The 19,127-nt window shown below is 50.8% G+C and overlaps 1 protein-coding gene across 3 annotated transcripts in view; it reads left to right on the top strand.

Annotated features, from left to right (window-relative positions):
• The window catches only part of PKIG (cAMP-dependent protein kinase inhibitor gamma), an 83,637-nt gene extending 64,685 nt beyond the window's left edge, over window positions 1–18,952 (top strand). For all 3 annotated transcript variants that reach the window (XM_052651072.1, XM_052651073.1, XM_052651071.1), the window contains exons 3-4: window positions 14,874–15,047; window positions 18,212–18,952. In XM_052651072.1, coding sequence (XP_052507032.1) covers window positions 14,897–15,047; window positions 18,212–18,291 — 231 coding nt within the window. In that variant the 5' untranslated portion in view covers window positions 14,874–14,896 and the 3' untranslated portion in view covers window positions 18,292–18,952. The remainder of the gene's footprint in view (window positions 1–14,873; window positions 15,048–18,211) is intronic.
• The last annotated feature ends 175 nt before the right edge of the window (window positions 18,953–19,127 follow it).

Genomic DNA, 19,127 nt, shown 5'->3' on the forward strand with positions numbered 1-19,127 from the left:
TGTGGACTCTGAGCTCTGCTTCTCTCCAGAGGCAGGAGGGATGGAAGGAGAACCTTGTCTCTCCTTTAGCTGAAGAGTGGAGGCCCCCCGCCACCCCAGCTGGCCCTGCTTTTGGGTCAATAGTGTCTGTGCCTGTGAGGGATGTGTGATGAGACGCCCTCAGGCCTAACTCCCCGTCCACTCGGGGTGGCGGGGGGGGGCGGGGGGGCTCGGGGAGGAGACTCTGAGAACTGGCATGGAAGGGAGCATTAAGGCATTCATCTGGGAATGGCCCTGAAAGGGGGAAGTCAAAATCAGAGCAAAACTCCAGGTCAGCCCTTATCCTCCAAGGCCCGGAAAGGCCCCGGCCACCCTCAGCCTTCTCTCTCCCCGACTCACTGCGCACCAGCCCTGCGGCCTCCTTGTCCTCATGCTGGACTCCAGGCAGGCCCCACCTCTTGCACGCTGTTCCCTCTGCCTGGCACACTTCCGTGGCTATCCCCCCCAAGTCTCTGCACCCATGTCCCTCTCCTAGAGGGCCTCCCTGTCTACTCTGAGAGACCCCTGGCCCCTCGCCCTCCTCTAGTTTTCTCCGAGGCACTGTTACCCCTGATAGTTATTCTGTTTGCTTGTTAGTATGTCACTCCAGCAGATTGTGATCTTCGTGACGGCAGAGAGTCTGTGCTATTCCTTGCTGAATCCCCAGTGCCCGGTGAGCAATAAATAGGGGAGGGGGTCGTATCTTTAAAGTTAGTGACTGTGTGTAAGTGGCTGGTTTCTAAGCCCACTCTGTCTTGTACATCTTATTGTTACAGCTCCTAGCACCCAAGCTTTTCAAAGATTCTTAAAGTTTTAAAAGATTCCTATACAGGATCGGTCCCTAAAGTCTCTCCTCTCTCATCACGTGTGTGGGCCATGACACCTTCCATCAGGAACAGAGGCTGATATGGGCAGTGGTCATTGGCTACAAAACACTCACCCATCCCCGTCTGGGGCACTGTCAGAATCCCCAGGGGAGGTAGGAGGGATAGTTTGAAGCTGTGGTTCACCAGTGATTTGGGATTTCTGGTATGTGCGCCCCTGCCCCTCCTCCCTGGTTAAGAATTACAGGTGTTTGAGTCAACCTCCCTAACTAGACCTTGACTGTCCCTCCAGAGCCCCTGGTGTCTCACTGCTTTTGTATCTGTGGCACCTAGTCCCAAGCCTGGTACATGCTGAGTGATCAGTAATATTTCATTACCTGAATAGATGAAGGAATCCGTATTACAGAGATAATATCTTGCTTCTTTTCGTTCTCCACCATGGCTTTGGGGCATGTTTTCTGTAGACTTTTAGAGGTACTGTAGAGGGACCCCAAGCTGGAAGTCACATTAGAACTCACCCTGTTTATCTACTGCCACATAACACTCCACTGCCAACATTCAGTGGTTTAAAACGACAGCAGTGACGTGTTACCTTTCATGCCTTTTCCTGTGGGTCAGGAATTTGGGGACCGCCCAGCTGGACAGTTCTGGCTTGAATCTCCCATGCAGTTGCAGGTAGTGGCTGGTGTCGGGGCCTCAAGGAGCCAGCTTGGGGCCTCCTGCTGTATCTCCCTCCATGGCCAACCCAGGACCTTTCCATGTGACTGGTTTGGGCATCCCCAAAACGTGGCAGCCTCAGATTTCCTACACGCAGCTCAAAGCTCCCAAGACAAGTGTCCCAAGAGGGAGCCAGATGGCAGCTGTGACACTTTTTCTAACCCCATCTTGGAAGTCACATATCATCACTTGTATTTTGTTAGTTAGAGGCAAGTCACGACAACCAGCTCATTCACAAGGATACAAATTACACTCCACCTCTTGACAAGAAAAATGTCAAAGAACTTGCAGATACGTTTCAAAACCACCACAGGGATACCCAGCTTACCCCTTCCTTCTACACTTGAGACCCCCGAGGTTGGAGAGACAAGAACCTTGCCCAGAGGCACCCAGCCTGGCCTCGGCAGAGCTGGAGCTCAGTCCAGCCTGCTGGGAAGTGATCTCACTTCACCTTCCGGTCCTCCTTCCACGTTCCAGCCGGGATTGCTGGCCTCTGGGAACTTTGCATTTTAGCGGGGCCCTCACCAAGTATAGATAACATGCAAACCACAGGAGAGCCAGGGAGGCTTAGTCTCCAAGCAGTAATATTGTTGGGCTATATTCTGCTTCTTTCCCAAGGCTCCACAGAAGCACAGACTCCCGTGGTTTGAAGAGCTTGTATCACCATCCCAAACACCCAACCCCAGCCCTCCATGAAGTGCTAACGCTGCCTAGCCACAGGGGGAGACACAGCGGCAGAGTGGGCGAGGGTTTTTTAAATGTCTACCCCCAATACTTGTTTCACCAAAGTTATATGACAAAAATTAGAATTTGTTGTGGCAGAGTTCAGAGAATTAACCCAACGTCACCGGATAGATTCATAAGATTTTACATTTACAGTCAAACATCCTCAACAGGATTTTGCTTAAGCCTGGGTAAAGTGCATCTGGGTATATGCTTTCGCCAGCATTGCAAAATGCTTTCCTAGGACTTCATTGCTTTCTTTTCCTTCCTTCAGAAATGCCTTGTTATGAGGTGGGGGATAGAGGAGAAAGAAGGGGAGAAAGGGGAGTGGACAGTTTTCAGTGACTCCTGCCTGCCTGCCAGGCCTGGTGCTAACTCATTTCTGTGTTTCCTGTACCAATAGTACAGGCTCCCTCCTCCTCCACACTCAGTGGATGATACGACCTTGGGCAAGTACTTAGCCTCTCAGTACCTCAGCTTCCTCCTGCGTAGGACAGAAGTAGTAATGCTTCCTACTCCAGAGAGTTGCTGTAAGATGAAGTGAGATGCCTGTAAGATGCTTAGCAGTGTGGCAGGCAGTCAGGACTCCATAATTGCTGGCTCTGATTATTCCCTACGAGCTCCTTTCCAGGCAGTTGGCACACCTCCATTTTACAGAAGAGGATTCTGTGGCCACTGAGGTGTGCAGCTCTAGGGACAGCAGCTGAGCGACCCCAGGCCCTCGCTGTGTCACCGTATCATGCAGGATTCCAGGTGTTCAGCCCACATGCAGCTGGGTGAGCACGGGAACTCACGACCTGCAGGGCCCCGTGTCGGGGTCCCAGAGCAGGAGTGCCTAAAAAGGCAGGGTTAGAAATCCATTTAAGAGGCTCTATAAAAAGAAAAGTGACAGAGAACATTCCAGGCAGAGCACACAGTCTCATGAAGGCCCTGAAGTCCAGAAGAGCTAGTATGAGGAATTAAAGACCCAAATGGGCCGAGAAGAAGGTGGAAATGAGACAAAAGCTCACAGAAGAAGGCGGGCCCAGGTGAGTGCAGGATGTCAGGGGCTGGTGTAGAGAGCTTGGACTTGGCCAGATGTGAAATGCTAGAGCATCCAAAGCCGAATGAAGCAGGGGAACCACAGGACCCAGTGTCTGAGGCACGAACCTTGCCCTGGCCCTTGTGGAGAGCGCAGACCTTGGGTCGGGGGCAAGCGGAGAGCAGGGAGGTGGTGAGGCGATGCCGCGGCTATGGGCACAAGTGAGCAGTGATGGAGACCGGGAGCTGGAGGGGAGAGGGGGCCCATTCAGGCTCAGTTCTGCAAGTAGAAGCGTGGGGACCCGGTGACAGACCGGACCGGGAGGGAAGACGGAGAATACTCCGTTCCCCTGGGATGACCCCAGGGTTCCAACTTGAGCAGCCTCGACATCTGGTTCCGTCACTGACCTGGGGGGTGCTGGGGGGAGCAGGCTTGTGACTGGACATGTGAAGTCGGAAATGCTGGTGAGACGTTCAAGGGGAGGGCGGAGTAGGCGGTTAGACTGCCCATTCTAGAGCTCTGAAGAGAGGCCTGGGGAGCCATCCAGGCAGACTGTAAGGGCAAGCAAGGGTGAGAGCCCCCAGGGGGCACATAGAGAAGAGGGCCTGGGCCTGGTGCTAGGGTGGGGGCCTCTCACACGAAGGTCCCTGACAGAGGAGGCGCCTGCATGGACGAGGTTAAGAAGTGGCCCGTCAGGCTGGAGGGAGGCCCAGAGAGTGTGGGGTCTGCAGGCCCCCAGCGAGAGAGTGGTCTGAGGAGAAGAGCGTCCGTGGAGACCTCGTGTGACTCAGCACCGCCCCGCTTCCCTCCCAAAGCAGTCTCTCCACCGCCTGCCCTCCCTGCCGCGTGGTTCTGGCCCCCTGGGTGTGGAGGCCAAGGCCCTGCCCAGCTGCCTCCAAAGGATGCCTCTTTGTGGGCATCAGGTGCTGCCCTGGTAGGAGCCGGGTCCTCTCTGGAGACTCCACCCTGGGTGTGTCCCTCAGGAACTAGGTAGAGCTTGGGGTGCGTTCCCAGAACCGCTGCTCTGCCCTTTCCCAGGTTGTGGGAATGCTCCCAGTCTGGGGCCCTGGCCTTTTTATCTTCCCCGCCTCAGTGCCTCTCTGGGTCTGGCTTCCCATCACAGAGAAAAGCCGCTTCCTCTGAATTTGAGGAATGCCAGCTTGGCAGGCCCTGGTATTTCCATCAGGTTTCCACAGCCCTCGCTTTCCCTCAGAGGAGCCTTAGAAAGCATGTCCCCCACCCCTGAGGAGGCCTGTCCCAGGGGACCAAGTCCCACTGTCTGCTCAGTGTCCATTGCAGAAGGCTCTGCTTTCTTATTTGTACCATCTCTGCAAATACTTAATTTTTTAAAAAGAAAAAAAACAGGAAATGACCTTTCTGGTATATTTGGAAAACAATTTGGCGCAGTCATGGAATCTGCCTGAGCTATGAGGACTAATAGCTTCAGACTTGGAACAGACTGTGTAGCTCTTGGCAAAAGCTGGGGCCTCTTCAGTTTACAGAGCTGGGGGGAGAACACCAACCAAAGGGAGAAGACGGCTTCCCGTGGGGAAACCAGACAGCGCCCAGGGCAAGCACCTGCGAGAGCGCTGCCTCTGACCCCGGGCCGCCAAGGGTCTGGGAAGCTGAGCCCAAAGCCTCTTCCCTTTCAGGGCCAAACGCTTCACCCCGAGGAAGGCCCCCAAACCTCCTGAAGATGGGGAGGAGTGGAAGAGCATCAGGCTTGAGCACCGCTCAGGGCTCAAGCTGAGATAGAAGACGGTAGATCACTTATTCCCAGATTGGCTGTTGACTCTGCCTAGATCACCCTCTGTCTGACTTTCCTGGGGACCTCAGCACAGGATCACATCCTTAAGGAGGCCTTCCCTGACCATACAGTGTTGAACTGAACCACCCCGACACAGAGAAACCTGTTCTCTTCCTCCACAACACTCACCACAGTCCCTGATGATAGAGTCGTTTATTTGTTAATGGCCCTCTCTCTTTTATTAATTAAGGTATAGTTGAGTTAGGGTTTCAGGTGTAGAGCAGAGTGATTCAGTCTCATATATATATCTCTCTATCTTCAGTCTCATATATATACACACACATATGCATTCTTTTTCAGATTCTTTCCCATTATAGGATATTACAGGATATTGAATATAGTTCCTTGTCCAATATAGTAGGTCCTTGTTGGTTATCTGTTATATGTATAGTATAGTATGTACCTGTTAATTCCAAATTCCAAACTTATTCCTCCCTCCCTTTTCCCTTTGGAAACCATAAGTCTGTTTTCTATGTCTGTGAGTGTCTATGGGTCTACTTCTGCCTTATAAATAAGTTTATTTGTATCATTAGGTTCCACATATAAGTGATACCGTATTTGTCTTTCTTTGCCTGACTTACTTCACTTAGTGTGATAATCTCTAGGTTCATCCATGTTGCTGCAGATGGCATTATTTTGTTCTTTTTTATGGCTGAGAAATATTCCATTATATATATATATATGTATATGTAAACACCACAACTTCATCTGTTGATGGACATTTAGGTTGCTTCCATGTCTTGGCTATTGTAAATAGTGCTGCTATGAACTTGAGGGTGCATGTATCTTCAAATTAGAAGTTTCTCCAGGTACATGCCCAGGAGTCATATGGCAACTCCATACTGTTCTCCAAGCTGTATCAATTTGCATTCGCACCAACAGAGGAGGAGGGTTCCCTTTTCTCCACACCCTCTCCGTTATTTATTATTTGTAGGCTTTTTGATGATGGCCATTCTGATCCATGTGAGGTGACATCTCATTGTAGTTTTGATTTCCGGTGCCTTTTTCTGTTATCACATAGGAAATATCTGTTTGGCTCCAATGCATACCCCATACCTGGCATAGTGCCTGGCATATAAAAAGTACTCAGTAAACACTGAATGAATGAGTGAATGAAATTTCAGGACTGGAAGACATGTAGGGATCATGTTTCAACCTGATTATTCTGATGGGGGGAAAGGAAGCTGGGAGAGAGGGAAGGTCCCTGGGTAGGGAGAAGGGTGGTCACCTGCTGTAAGGAGACTGAGCCAGACCTCTGGCCCCTGTTTTAAGGCAAAGCTGCATAGTCTTTGCTCTGCCCTGGAATCTAGACCGTCTTCTATTATTCACTCACTTATGAAATATTCACTAGGCTTCACCTCTGTGCTAGGCCTATCAGATGTGGCAGTCCACATGTCAGCCAGGGCGCCACTTTTGTGGAACTTAATTCACTCAGCACCGTAAAGCACAGAAGCAGGAAGTGTGAGGTTTGGCCTTCCGTGCATCGCTAAACAGAGAGTAAAACAAAGAAGCTGACAGAAAGCACCAATAGGACAGTGTTACTGATAAGTCACGCAGTGAGAATGGACCGTAGTAATGACTTATTGTGAGCCTCTTCCGTTGCACACATCTTACTGGACTCTTTTTGAGCACACTGTCCCATTGACTTCACAACAGCCCCCTAAGCAGAAGGTTTTTACTGTTATCTCCATGTGGCTGAGGAGGAAACTGGGATCCTGAGAAATGGAGGCAGTTGTCCAAGGTCTCTGAGCTCATAAACAGGGACGTGGGCTGCACGCCGGCACTGGATGCCTCCTGGCAACCACATGCCCCCGAGAGATGGGTCATATCGCTGGGGACTCCAACCCCCAGGGGTGCAGCAAGGCATGGGAGAAAGACCTCTGGACTAGGAGGTCAGACAGCTAGATTCAGAACTTTGGGCAAGTCACTTTCCCTTTCTGAACCTCACTTTCCCCAGCTATTAATGAGAGGTTTGTCTCCATGAGCTCAGGGAGTCTTTTCAGTTTGATGATTTCACAAAATGTTTTGAGATAATTGGGAAAAATTAAGGTAGATTCCCTACCTCATAGCTCATAGCAGATAAATTCGAGCTCAATCAAAGATTTAAATACGAAAAATAAAGCCAGGAAAGTACAAGAAATGAGCAAGAGAGAATTCTTCCCCAATCTCGGAGTGGGGAAGACATTTCTAAGTATGATCCAGAACCCGAAAACCATACAGTAAAATATGGATCAGTTTGACTACTTGAAGGGAAAAAAAATGTGTGCACACAGAGAAATAAAATCAGAGAACAAAACCCCAAAAATACGTGTAATGCTTCTTAATGTGAAAGACTGATTATCTCAATATATAAAGAACTCCCACGAATCAGTGGGAATGCTACCATCTAATGGAAAAATGGGCAAAAGGATTTGAGTACAGTTCACAGAAAAGGAAATACACATGGAAAGATGCTATATTTTACCCCCAGGAGCAGTGCAGGCTGCTACAGCCAGGGACTGTTCTCATCTGTCTACTTGCTGACTTACTAGCTCAAGGGTATGAGAAAAGTGGAGGTTTCTTGGTGTTTCGCATCAGGTCACTCAGAGTTCCTGGCGTGGATGCTGTCGTTAACAGAGTCTGAGAACGACTGTTTGCTGATGCAGCTTCCAACTCTGAGGATGGTTGCTCATATTTCCCCATTTGCTGTTGACTTTTAAGAGCAGAGAGTGAAGGGAAAATATATAAATGTTGCAGAAAAATGAAAATAGTGTGTTCCCTAGACCCATCGCTGCGGGGGTGGGGGCAGGGAGGCAGCCGGAGCACACTGGTGGCTGTTGGTGTTTTCCAGGATCGGCCTTTGAGTTTGGCACACTTCCCTTTCCGAGCCAGGAAGGTCGGCCTCCTGCGCTGGGCAGCTTGTAAGGTCAGCCGGGCAAGGGCAGGAGCCAAAGCCTCAGAGTGCCAGTTCGAGAAGGATACTAGCCTTTCCGATGGAGCCTGTAACTCCATCCATCCCACAGTGTCAGATGCTGGAGACCCTGGACCGGAACGTCAGCACAGCCGTCTGTGGCCGACAGAGGCCTTTCCCACTGGTTCCCACAGGCAGGGAAAGAGGGCTGGAGAGGAGAGAGCGCGATGGACAGACTCAGATTTAATCTGACAAGTGTTTCCTGAGCACCTGCTGTTTGCCAGGCCCTGGGCGAGAAGCTGAGGACCAAGCAGCCAGAGCGTATGGTTTAGCTGCCGGGGTTAGGCCTTTCGGCCTGGCCAGGTGAAAACCCAGACAGAAATACCACGTCCTAGGTGGAGGACAGGCCCTGAGGGGCCGGGGTTTGGGAGCTGGTGGGGCCTGCCCAGGGTCTCCCTTCCTCTGGCAGGTACGGGTCCTGCCACCTGAAACAGACCTTCCCAGGTCGTGGTGGTAGATAAACTCACCTCACAGACCTCAGAGGCTGCTGTGGAAATTTTGTAAGCGAGGTGCTGCTGCTGCTGCTAAGTCACTTCAGTCGTGTCCAACTGTGCGACCCCATAGATGGCAGCCCACGAGGCTCTGTCATCCGTAGGATTCTCCAGGCAAGAACACTGGAGTGGGTTGCCATTTCCTTCTCCAATGCATGACAATGAAAAGTGAAAGTGAAGTCACTCAGTCGTGTCCGACTCTTAGCGACCCCATGGACTGCAGCCTACCAGGCTCCTCCGTCCATGGGATTTGCCAGGCAAGAGTACTGGACTGGGGTGCCATTGCCTTCTCCAGGAAACATAATGACTTGATTACTGTTGCTTTTACTATTATGGTTAGAGCTATCATTATAAATTTTATTCTGTGTTATTACTGTTATTACCACAGGCCAGTCCCCAGTTCTGAAGCTTTGAGCAGTTTCCCCAGAGGGAGAGTGTAGGAGTGAACCTTCCGTGACCTATGGAAGAACCGTCTCTGGCAGATTCAGAGCCTGGGGTGGGTTGGTTGGTTTTTTTTGTTGTTTGTTTGTTTGTTTTTGGTCGAGAAGCAACCAGCAACGCAACTAGGGCAACTTCTTTTCTTTCAAGGCAGCTTAGACAAATTGTCTTGGTGCGCCCCCTGCTGGAGCTGCGGGGATTGCCTTGGAATTCTGGCCCAGCCTTTATTCTGTTTTATAGACCTGGTACATGGAGGCCCAGAGGGGGGCAGTCTTGCACAAGGTCTGGCGACAGAACAGATCACGTGTCCTTTTCTTTACTCTTTCTACTACAGGACGCCTCCCTGTCTCCTCCTCATTCATTCTCCAAGTGTCTCTTCTCAGCCTGGGGTTGTGGGGAGATGCAGGTCCAGCCCCCCATACTGGCCAGTCCCTCTTTTCTCTCTTTTTCTCTGTCACACACACACCACTTACTGAGCCCCACCCTGAGCGCTTTCCGGGAGCTTCCTGCCAGTGTCGGTTACTTTCTGAAAGCATTGCGCAATAACCTGGGCTTACACAAACTCCTACCGTTATAAAAAATTTAGTCTTAGGCGTGAAAGTTCCTCTTCGTCACAAAGTACAACATTCGGCAAGGTGTTTTTCTTGTATCTGCTGTGTTCTCCATAGAAACTGGGTTATCTTTTTTTTTTTTAATTGAAGTATGGTGGATGTACAATATTTTGTTAATTATTTTTATATAGCAAAGTGATTCAGTTATACACACACACACATACATTGTGTTTTATATTCTTTTCCATTACGGTTAATCACGAGATGCTGAATATAGTTCTCCGTGCTATACAGTGGGACCTGGTTTATCCATTCTGTGTATGAAAGCTTGGATCTGCCAGCTGCAGCCTTGCACTCTGTCCCGCCCCCAGCTCCCTTCCCTTGGCAACCACCACTCAGTTCCCTCTGTTTCTGCTTCTGTTTTGAAGGTGGGTTCGTTTCTGTCATATTTTAGATTCTCCATGTAAGTGCTGTCATACGTAGTGTTTGCCCTCTGACCCCCTTCGCTTGGTAAGACCGCCTCTGGTTGCTTCCATGCTGCTGCACATTCCGTTCATTTCCATGGGTGAGCGCTGTCCCGTGTGTGTGTACCGCTCCTTCATCCGTTCACCTGTCTGTGGACATTCAGGTTGTCTCCAGCGTCTTGACTATCGTGAGCAGGGCTGCTGTGAACATAGGAGTTCGTGCATCTTTTTGAATTAGACTTTTGTCTGGACACATGCCCAGGATCGGGATTGCTAAATCCTGTTTGTTAGTTTTCTGAAGAACCTCCATACTCTTTTCCACAGTGGCTGAACCCAGTTACATTCCCACCAAGTGCAGCAGGGTCCCCTTGTCTCTGCACCCTCTGTGAAGTGGTACCTCGTAGTTTTGACTTGCGTTTCTCTAATAATTAGTGATTTTGAGCATCTTTTCATGTGTCTATTGGCCCTCTGCATGTCTTCTTTGGGGAAATGTCTGTTTAGGTCTTATGCCCATTTTTTGATTGGGCTGTTTTTCTTTTGGTGTTGTTGAGTTGTACGAGCTGAAACTGAGTTTTCTTTAAGGTGTTGTTTTGCGATCTGCATTTTTCCTTTTTTTAATATTTTTTTTTGAAGTGGACCATTTTAAAAATCTTTGTTGAATTTGTTACAATAGTTTCTGTTGTATGTTTTGGCTTTTTGGCTGTGAGGCATGTGGGAGTCTTAGCTCCTGGACCAGGGATCTAACCCACACCCCTTGCTTCAGAAGCTGAGTCTTAACTCCTGGACCACCAGGAATGTCCTTGAATTTTTCAGCTAATAGTTTATCTCTGACACTTTGCCATCAGTACATGTCCGCCTGGTGTAGGTTGTTTTTTGAATACGCTATAATCCATGCAATGCCTAGCCTTTTCAGGGACATTTGGGAGCTTCCCTGTCACTGACCATGTGCAGTAAGCATCCTCAAACTGTGAAGAGCGTTGGCATTTGACATCATGTGTCTGGAACTGGGATTTGCTGGGCCCATCTCAACTAGAGTACTGTGAACTCCTGTGGTCACGCCAGTATCTTAGACCCACCTCCCCCCCCCCCCCCCACCTCCCACTTCCTAACTCAGAATCCGCCCAGTGGCCAGAATCCCTGTGGTGACTGGGTGATTTGACTGCCTTCAGAAAATCATCGGTGCTCAAAGGAAGATACTTATATTCCCTTAGCAGATTAACCTTTTAAAAAAATATAGAATAGCAGTATCCATTCTTGACAAGGGTGCAGATAAATGGACAATCTTATAGGCTGCTGGTGGGAATATAAATAGGAACAGAACTGAACTTACAAGTTTTATTTACTCATCTTTTTCGGTTATTATAAATACCATTATGTCATTCAGGAAGGCAAATGTGTCACAATATTGTGTCTTAAACATTATTTCACCCTTCCCTTTAGCTTAGCAATTCTACTGCTAGAAATGTACTCTAAAGAAATAGCTAGACATAGGCCGAAATATTTACATAAAGAACTAGTGCTGCCTATAGTTGTTGTTGTTTAGTCACCAAGTCATTTCTGACTCTTTGCAACTGCATGGACTGGAGCCCGCCAGGCTCCTCTGTCCATGGGATTCTCCAGGCAAGAATACTGGAGTGGGATGCCATGCCCCTCTGTCCATGGGATTCTCCAGGCAAGAATACTGGAGTGGGTTGCCATGCCCTTCTCCAGGATCCCCAACCCAGGGATCAAACCTGGGTCTCCTGTTGCAGGCAGACACTTTACTGTCTGAGCTACCAGGGAAGTGTTCATATCTAGGGGACTCTTCAAATATATTATGATACACCCAAGCACATGTACAAAAATCATCTACAGAGAACCTTCCTGGCATGCTTTCAGTTCAGTTCAGTTCAGTTGCTCGGTCGTGTCTGACTCTTTGCAACCTGATGAATCGCAGCACGCCAGGCCTCCCTGTCCATCACCAACTCCCGGAGTTCACCCAAACTCATGTCCATCGAGTCGGTGATGCCATCCAGCCATCTCATCCTCTGTCATCCCCTTCTCCTGACCCCAATCCCTCCCAGCATCAGGGTCTTTTCCAGTGAGTCAACTCTTCAAATCATGTGGCCAAAGTATTGGAGTTTCAGCGTCAGCATCAGTCCTTCCAATAAACACCCAGGACTGGTCTCCTTTAGGATGGACTGGTTGGATCTCCTTGCAGTCCAAGGGACTCGCAAGAGTCTTCTCCAGCACCGCAGTTCAAAAGCATCAATTCTTCAGCGCTCAGCTTCCTTCACGGTCCAACTCTCACATCCATACGTGACTACTGGAAAAAGCATAGCCTTGACCAGACGGGCCTTTGTTGGCAAAGTAATATCTCTGCTTTTTAATATGCTATCTAGGTTGGTCATAACTGTCCTTCCAAGGAGTAAGTGTCTTTTAATTTCATGGCTGCAGTCGCCATCTGTAGTGATTTTGGAGCCCCAAAAAATAAAGTCTGACAGTATTTCCACTGTTTCCCCATCTATTTCCCATGAAGTGATGGGACCAGATGCCATGATCTTCGTTTTCTGAATGTTGAGCTTTAAGCCAACTTTTTCACTCTCCTCTTTCACTTTCATCAAGAGGCTTTTTAGTTCCTCTTCACTTTCTGCCTTAAGGATGGTGTCATCTGTATATCTGAGGTTATTGATATTTCTCCCAGCAGTCTTGATTCCAGCTAGTGCTTCTTCCAGCCCAGGGTTTCTCATGATGTACTCAGCATATAAGTTAAATAAGCAGGGTGACAATATACAGCCTTGACGCACTCCTTTTCCTATTTGAAACCAGTCTGTTGTTCCATGTCCAGTTCTAACTGTTGCTTCCTGACCTGCATATAGGTTTCTCAAGAGGCAGGTCAGGTGGTCTAGTATTCCCATCTCTTTCAGAATTTTCCACAGTTGATTGTGATCTAGACAGTCAAAGGCTTTGGCATAGTCAATAAAGCAGAAATAGATGATTTTCTGGAACTCTCTTGCTTTTTTGATGATCCAGTGGATGTTGGCAATTTGATCTCTGGTTCCTCTGCCTTTTCTAAAACCAGCTTAAACATCTGGAAGTTCACGGTTCACGTATTGCTGAAGCCTGGCTTGGAGAATTTTGAGCGTTACTTTACTAGCATGTGAGATGAGTGCAATTGTGCGGTAGTTTGAGCATTCTTTGGCATTGCCTTTCTTTGGGATTGGAATAAAAACTGACCTTTTCCAGTCCTGTGGCCATTGCTGAGTTTTCCAAATTTGCTGGCATATTGAGTGCAACACCTTCACAGCATCATCTTTCAGAGTTTGAAATAGCTCAACTGGAATTCCATCACCTCCACTAGCTTTGTTCGTAGTGATGCTTTCTAAGGCCCACTTGACTTCACATTCCAGGGTGTCTGGCTTGGTGAGTGATCACACCATCGTGATTATCTGGGTCATGAAGCTCTTTTCTTCACATTCCAGGATGTCTGGCTCTAGGTGAGTGACCACACCATCGTGATTATCCGGGTCGTGAAGCTCTTTTTTGTATGGCATTCTTTAGAGAGTTTCAAACACTAAGCTATAAAAGACAGGATACTATAGTATGATCTCCAGATCTTTTTTCGTATGCATATGGTTCTTTGTGTATGTGGCTTTCCTCTCTCTCAGCTGTAAAATCAACCACCAGGGCTATTGACCACCATCTCTGTAACCGTCTCTGTGACAACAGGGCTTCCCTGAAGGCTCAGATGGTAAAGAATCCTCCTGGAATGTAGGAGACCCAGGTTTGGTTCCTGGGTTGGGAAGATCGCCTGGAGAAGGGAATGATTACCCACTGCAGTATTCTTACCTGGAGAATCCCATGGACAGAGGAGCCTGGTGGGCTCCAGTCCATGGGGTCACAAAGAGTCAGACATGACTGAGCCACTGCCTCTTCACTTTGATTGTAGTAATAAAGCCTAGTTACCTGTCTTTCTTCCCGCCCACCCGCCATCTCACAACCCATCCTCTGTCCACCTGCATTATTCATGTCAGAAGCATCAGCGGCACACCAAGTCCTGGTGATCGATCCTCCAGATCACATCTAAAATTTGTCTGACCATCACCACCTCCTTCCTTCACCCACCATCTTTCTCATACCCTAACTGGCCCCCTTTCGGGCCTGCTCACTCCAGGGGCCAGAGTCATCTTTGAAAATGCTGATCTGATCGTCCTGCGGAAGCAGCTGCAGATGTGAACAGGCCCCTGCCCAGCTCAGTGCTGTTCTGGGTGTCTCAGTCCCACTCCCCCTGGCCCCCAGGGGATGGCCCTTGCATTCCTAACACCCACCATGCCTTCCCTCCACAGAGCCTTTGCATGTGCTCTTCCCTGCAATCCTAGACTCCTCATCTACCTATTCCTCCTAAAATCTCAGTAAAATATCACTTCCTGACCCCCAGCCTTGGTCAGGCCCTGGTTGTTCCTCTGGCATCCTGCTTTCTCCCTGCAAACCCCAAGCACCGAGGCTATTACTTAGGTGTTAGTCACTAATTATCTTAAATGACCCAATAGACTGTAAGCTCCCTGAGGGCAGGGACTGGGGCTGACTTGTTCATTGCTGCATCTGTGGCCCTTGGCTAGTGCCTGGTACACGGTATTGATAAGTGTGTAGAGGGTTATCATGAACTTTAGAGAAAAAAAAAAAAAAAGATGTCCTTTAAAATGATGATGGTAGCTTTGGGGGTATAAAATCATGCATGACTTAATTTGTTCTTTGTAGTTTCCTGTGCTTTCTGTTTTGTCATCCGTGAGCAAGGCAGCAGTTGTTATTTTGTCGGAGCCCGTCAGTGCCGGGTCTTCTCTGCAGGGTAAATCTGGGCTCACCTCTGCCCTCCTGCCCTTGCCCTCACAGGCCTGAAGAGCGATGCGACAGGCATGATGGAGGTCGAGTCCTCCTACTCGGATTTCATCTCCTGTGACCGGACGGGCCGCCGGAATGCGGTCCCCGACATCCAGGGAGACTCCGAGGCCGTGAGCGTGCGGAAGCTGGCTGGTGACATGGGCGAGCTGGCCCTCGAGGGCGCAGGTCAGAACCCACGACACTCTTGGGTTCGAGCACCCCGGGTGGGAGACCCTCTTCTGGGCTCCAGGGCTGGCCTCTTAAGTCCTAGGTTGCCCCCTCTTTCTCAGAGAAGAAACTGCCTTTAAATCGGGCCCCAGGCCCAGGGTCAGTGGCAGAGGACAGCCAGTCCCTAGGCGGGAGGGTGCCAGCATCTCAGGCCATGAGGACCCTCTGGCCAGGCATCCCAGTGCTTCCCTTGCCCCCCAGCCTTCCTGCCCATCCATGGGCCCCATCGGTTCCCCTCCGTGATCCCTCCTGGTTGCTCTGCTTCTCTCTGTCCCCACGGCCACCACTGGGCTCAGGCCGCTCCCAGCAGCACAGCAGCCTCTGCCCCGGCCTCCCTGGCCCGCCCTCACCACAGCCTTCCTCCCGGACAGCTGCCAGCAGGATTCACCTAAAGCCCCCGTCCCGCCTTGCTTCTGCCAGTTCATCCCCCGCCCCCTTCATCTCCCCATTTCTTGCCGGGCTGGCTGTTCCTCTTTGTTCTATAGCCCAGACTGCACTGCTGAGAAGTCTCCTCTGACTTCATTGCCCTCCCCGACGGGGGAGGTGCCTCCTTTGGCCGCCTCCATGATCCCACAGAGCCCAGGGATCCTCTGGGATCTGCGTCCTGACCGCTTGGGGCCTGGCAGTGTTTGGTGCAGATCAGAGGTACCTGGTTGATGGCTGTTCACTGACCAGCACATCCAGCTGCCACGCCGGGCCTGCGGCCAGGGGGCTGGCTGCCAGGCATCTGCGTCTGCCTGCTGAACTGTTTTCTGTCTCCCTCGATCTCAGTGTAGCGGCTCATCCACCCACCCAGGTCCCCTACTGCCTGCTCCCACCCGCATCCGATTTGAAATCCCTGAGGTTATCTGGGTGTCTTGGCGTCTGCCCAGGTGACAGACCTTTAAGAAGGGGACCCTAGGAAGGAGTAGTGCTGGCTGCAAGTCAGTGAAGCCCTCCTGGCAGAGTGCAGGCTACAGTGACTGGCCAAGGAACCTTCTAGTAGACCCTGCAACGAGCAGCTTCCCCTGCAGGTCTACACGGAGTGCTCAGTCCAACAGACTTACTAGGGGAGGGGGTTACAGAGGATACAGATGCTGATGGCCCTGGAGCATCTGTTTGCTTAAATCTCCTGGGAGACTGATGCCCAGCCCGGGTAAGGGAAGAGGAACCAAGGCCTTCGCCTGTCCTTGAAGGCCTGGCCTCCAGGCTTCCCCAGGTCATACGTGCGTTAACAGTTCTCAAGCCCTTTGTGTACAAACCTTTGTCTGCTCCCATATTTCCTTCTGTGGGAAGCACAAGTATTTCCTTACTTGGCCAAATAATAAGACATAAACAACCAAGCAGGACCTGAAGGAATACAAACGCACCGCCTTGCAGTATGTGACTGGGAAATTTTCCAGATCATACTCTGAAACTGGTCCCGAGGGAGTCTGTCCCAGGGGGGCCTTGAGGACCTTCTCTCTGGCCTAGAAGGGAGCTGGGACCTGCAGAGGGGAAGCCTTACCCCTGGCCGAGCTGTTCCCGGGGGCCTGGCAACCACAAAGGGCCGGAGGTGTCGTCATCCTCACTTCCTGGACCAGGAATTAGAGGCTTAGAGAGGTTAACTATGTTGCTCAAGGCCCCACAGCAAGGACATGGCTGAACAGCAGGTCCTGAGAAGCTGACTAGAATGTTCTGCTCTCCAGGGCAGGAGGCTCAGGACCCAGTAGCGTCACATGCTGGGAAACCTGCCCCAAGTGCCGGCTGCTTTGTCAAGCTTCTGGCAGGCCAGGAGGACCCTATGGGACCAAGTCTTTGCTTCAGGCACCGCCCCAGGATAGGCGGGGGGCGGAGGGGCCGGTGTCCAAGTTCCTTCCACATCCCCGCCCTACCACTCACCCCAGTCCCCAGCCAGCTGCCGGGGCAGAATGAGGTGGCGGCAGTGATGGGCCTTTACAGACCCTAGAGAGAGATGCTTTAGGGACGGGCTTCAGTCAGGGGAAAGGACACTGCTCCCTCCACCGCTTGGCTCTCAGGCAACTCAGTTCCCCTCTCTGAGCCTCAGTTTTCTCCTCTGAACCTTGGTTTTCTCACTCAAATCATATCATGACCCTCATCACGCCTCCAGGCTGCTGTGTGACTGGATGGAAAGTACTTGTTAGCCTGCAGCCTGGGGATCCTGGTACATGGTAGTTTCTCCATCCCATAAAGGGCTCAGCCTAAGGATACAAGACAGGGGCCAGGGGCCAGAGAGGGAGGTGGGGGTCATCTAGGGAGAACACAGCACAATGAAACAGCCTTGGGCTCCACCCTGGACCCTCTGCAGGCCACCCCTGGTGCTCCCCTGAGTTGGCATCGTTGTTTGTTTTTTTTTTTTTCTTTTAATGTTTATTTGGCTGAGCTGGGTCTTAGTTGCAGCAGGCAGGATCTTCGATGTTTGTTTGGGCATACAAACTCTTAGTTGCTGCTTGTAGGCTCTGGTTCCCTGACCAGGGATTGAACCTGGGCCCCCTGCATGGGGAGCATGGAGTCTTAACCACGGGGCCACCGAGGAAGTCCTGAGCCGGCATCATCTGATGCCCTTTTCCCTGTCTTGTAAGAACTACCATTTGCTGAACACCCGTCATGTGCTGGGACCTCACATGCCCTCTCTCTCTGGAGAAACCACACAAATATCCTGACCCTCAACAGCTCTTCACCCGATGTTGTAGCATCCATCCATGATCCTGGCCCTTCATTGATTTTAATTATTCCCTGGTGGCTTAGTTGGTAAAGAATCCACCTGCAATGCCGGAGACCCAAGTTCAATCTCTGGGTTAGGAAGATCTCCCGGAGAGGGATATGGCAACCCACTCCAGTATTCTTGCCTGGGAAATCCCATGGACTGAGGAGCCTGGCGGGCTATAGTCCCTGGAGTCGTAAGAGTCAGACTTGACTTAGTGACTAAACTACCACCACCGCATACTAGTAACAGCAGATGCATTTGCTTTGTAAAAAGGATGCAGACCCGGGTAGAGTTCCCTTTGGCTGCCACCGCCCCTAGTCCAGCTCCTGTCCTGCTCTCCAGCCTTATCCACACCATTCCCACTATGGCCAGGCCCCGCCAGACCTCCTTCTACACTTCACATTTGTGACTACGCCCCTCTCCCTCTCCTCTGCAGAAGGACAGGCGGAGGTGGGCACTTCAGACAAGGAAGCCAGCAGCCAGCCCGAGAGCAGTGATGGCACCACCTCATCTTGAACGTGACCTTGCCCGAGGAGGCTGGAAGGGAGACGTGCCATGGACCTGGAGCCCTGGCAATGACCCAGCAGCCTCTCCTCTGAGCGATGTGTTCCAGGCAAGCAGGGCCAGACTGAAAGGCGGGCCCAGGGGCTCCCACGGCCCCCACCCTGGGAAGGCCTTCTGCCCGTACCCCCCAGGCTCTGCGCACCCCCCACCTCCCCCCTGCACCCGGGTACACTTGCAAGACACTGTAACTGCAGGATGTAATTTATTCAGGGGGCGCTGGGACTCAGAGGCTGGATCCTGGCCCCAGGGGTAAGTGGCCTGGGCGGGGACCACGTCCCAGTTCAGCCCTCTGTCTCCAGCCTTTCCAGCCTTCTGAGTCAGGACACCTTCTTACCCCGTTTTTTAAAAAGCACTTTTAAACTTTTTAGAAACTTTCAACCTTTTCTCAGCAGAGAAGGGAGGGAGCTGACAATTTACTTTTTTTTTCTGGAAGCCATTGTAAGCTAAACTCTTGGACCATCTATGCAGCTCTGAGGTTCCCTCCTGGAGCTTCACAGATCCATTATCAGGGAAGGGATTTTTGTGCTCAAAACCGTCTTGTTTAACTCTCTGCCCTTTCTACCAAGATAGTGACACCTAGGACCCAGGAAATAAATGCTGACGATTTGTGTGACTGGTTTAGATGACTGTTTCTCCTTTAAACAGCGAAAAGCTGGGGCCGGGCCTTGTCTCCCCAAGGCCACAACTACCTGAGACCCACTGCTGCCCCAGGCTCCCACGTACCTGTGAAGCAGCGGAGAAGATGCTGGGGCTCCAGAGAGCCACCACTCCTCGGCCCAGTATCTAAT

This window comes from Budorcas taxicolor, chromosome 13, assembly GCF_023091745.1.
Source record: "Budorcas taxicolor isolate Tak-1 chromosome 13, Takin1.1, whole genome shotgun sequence".
NCBI classification, from domain to species: domain Eukaryota; kingdom Metazoa; phylum Chordata; class Mammalia; order Artiodactyla; family Bovidae; genus Budorcas; species Budorcas taxicolor.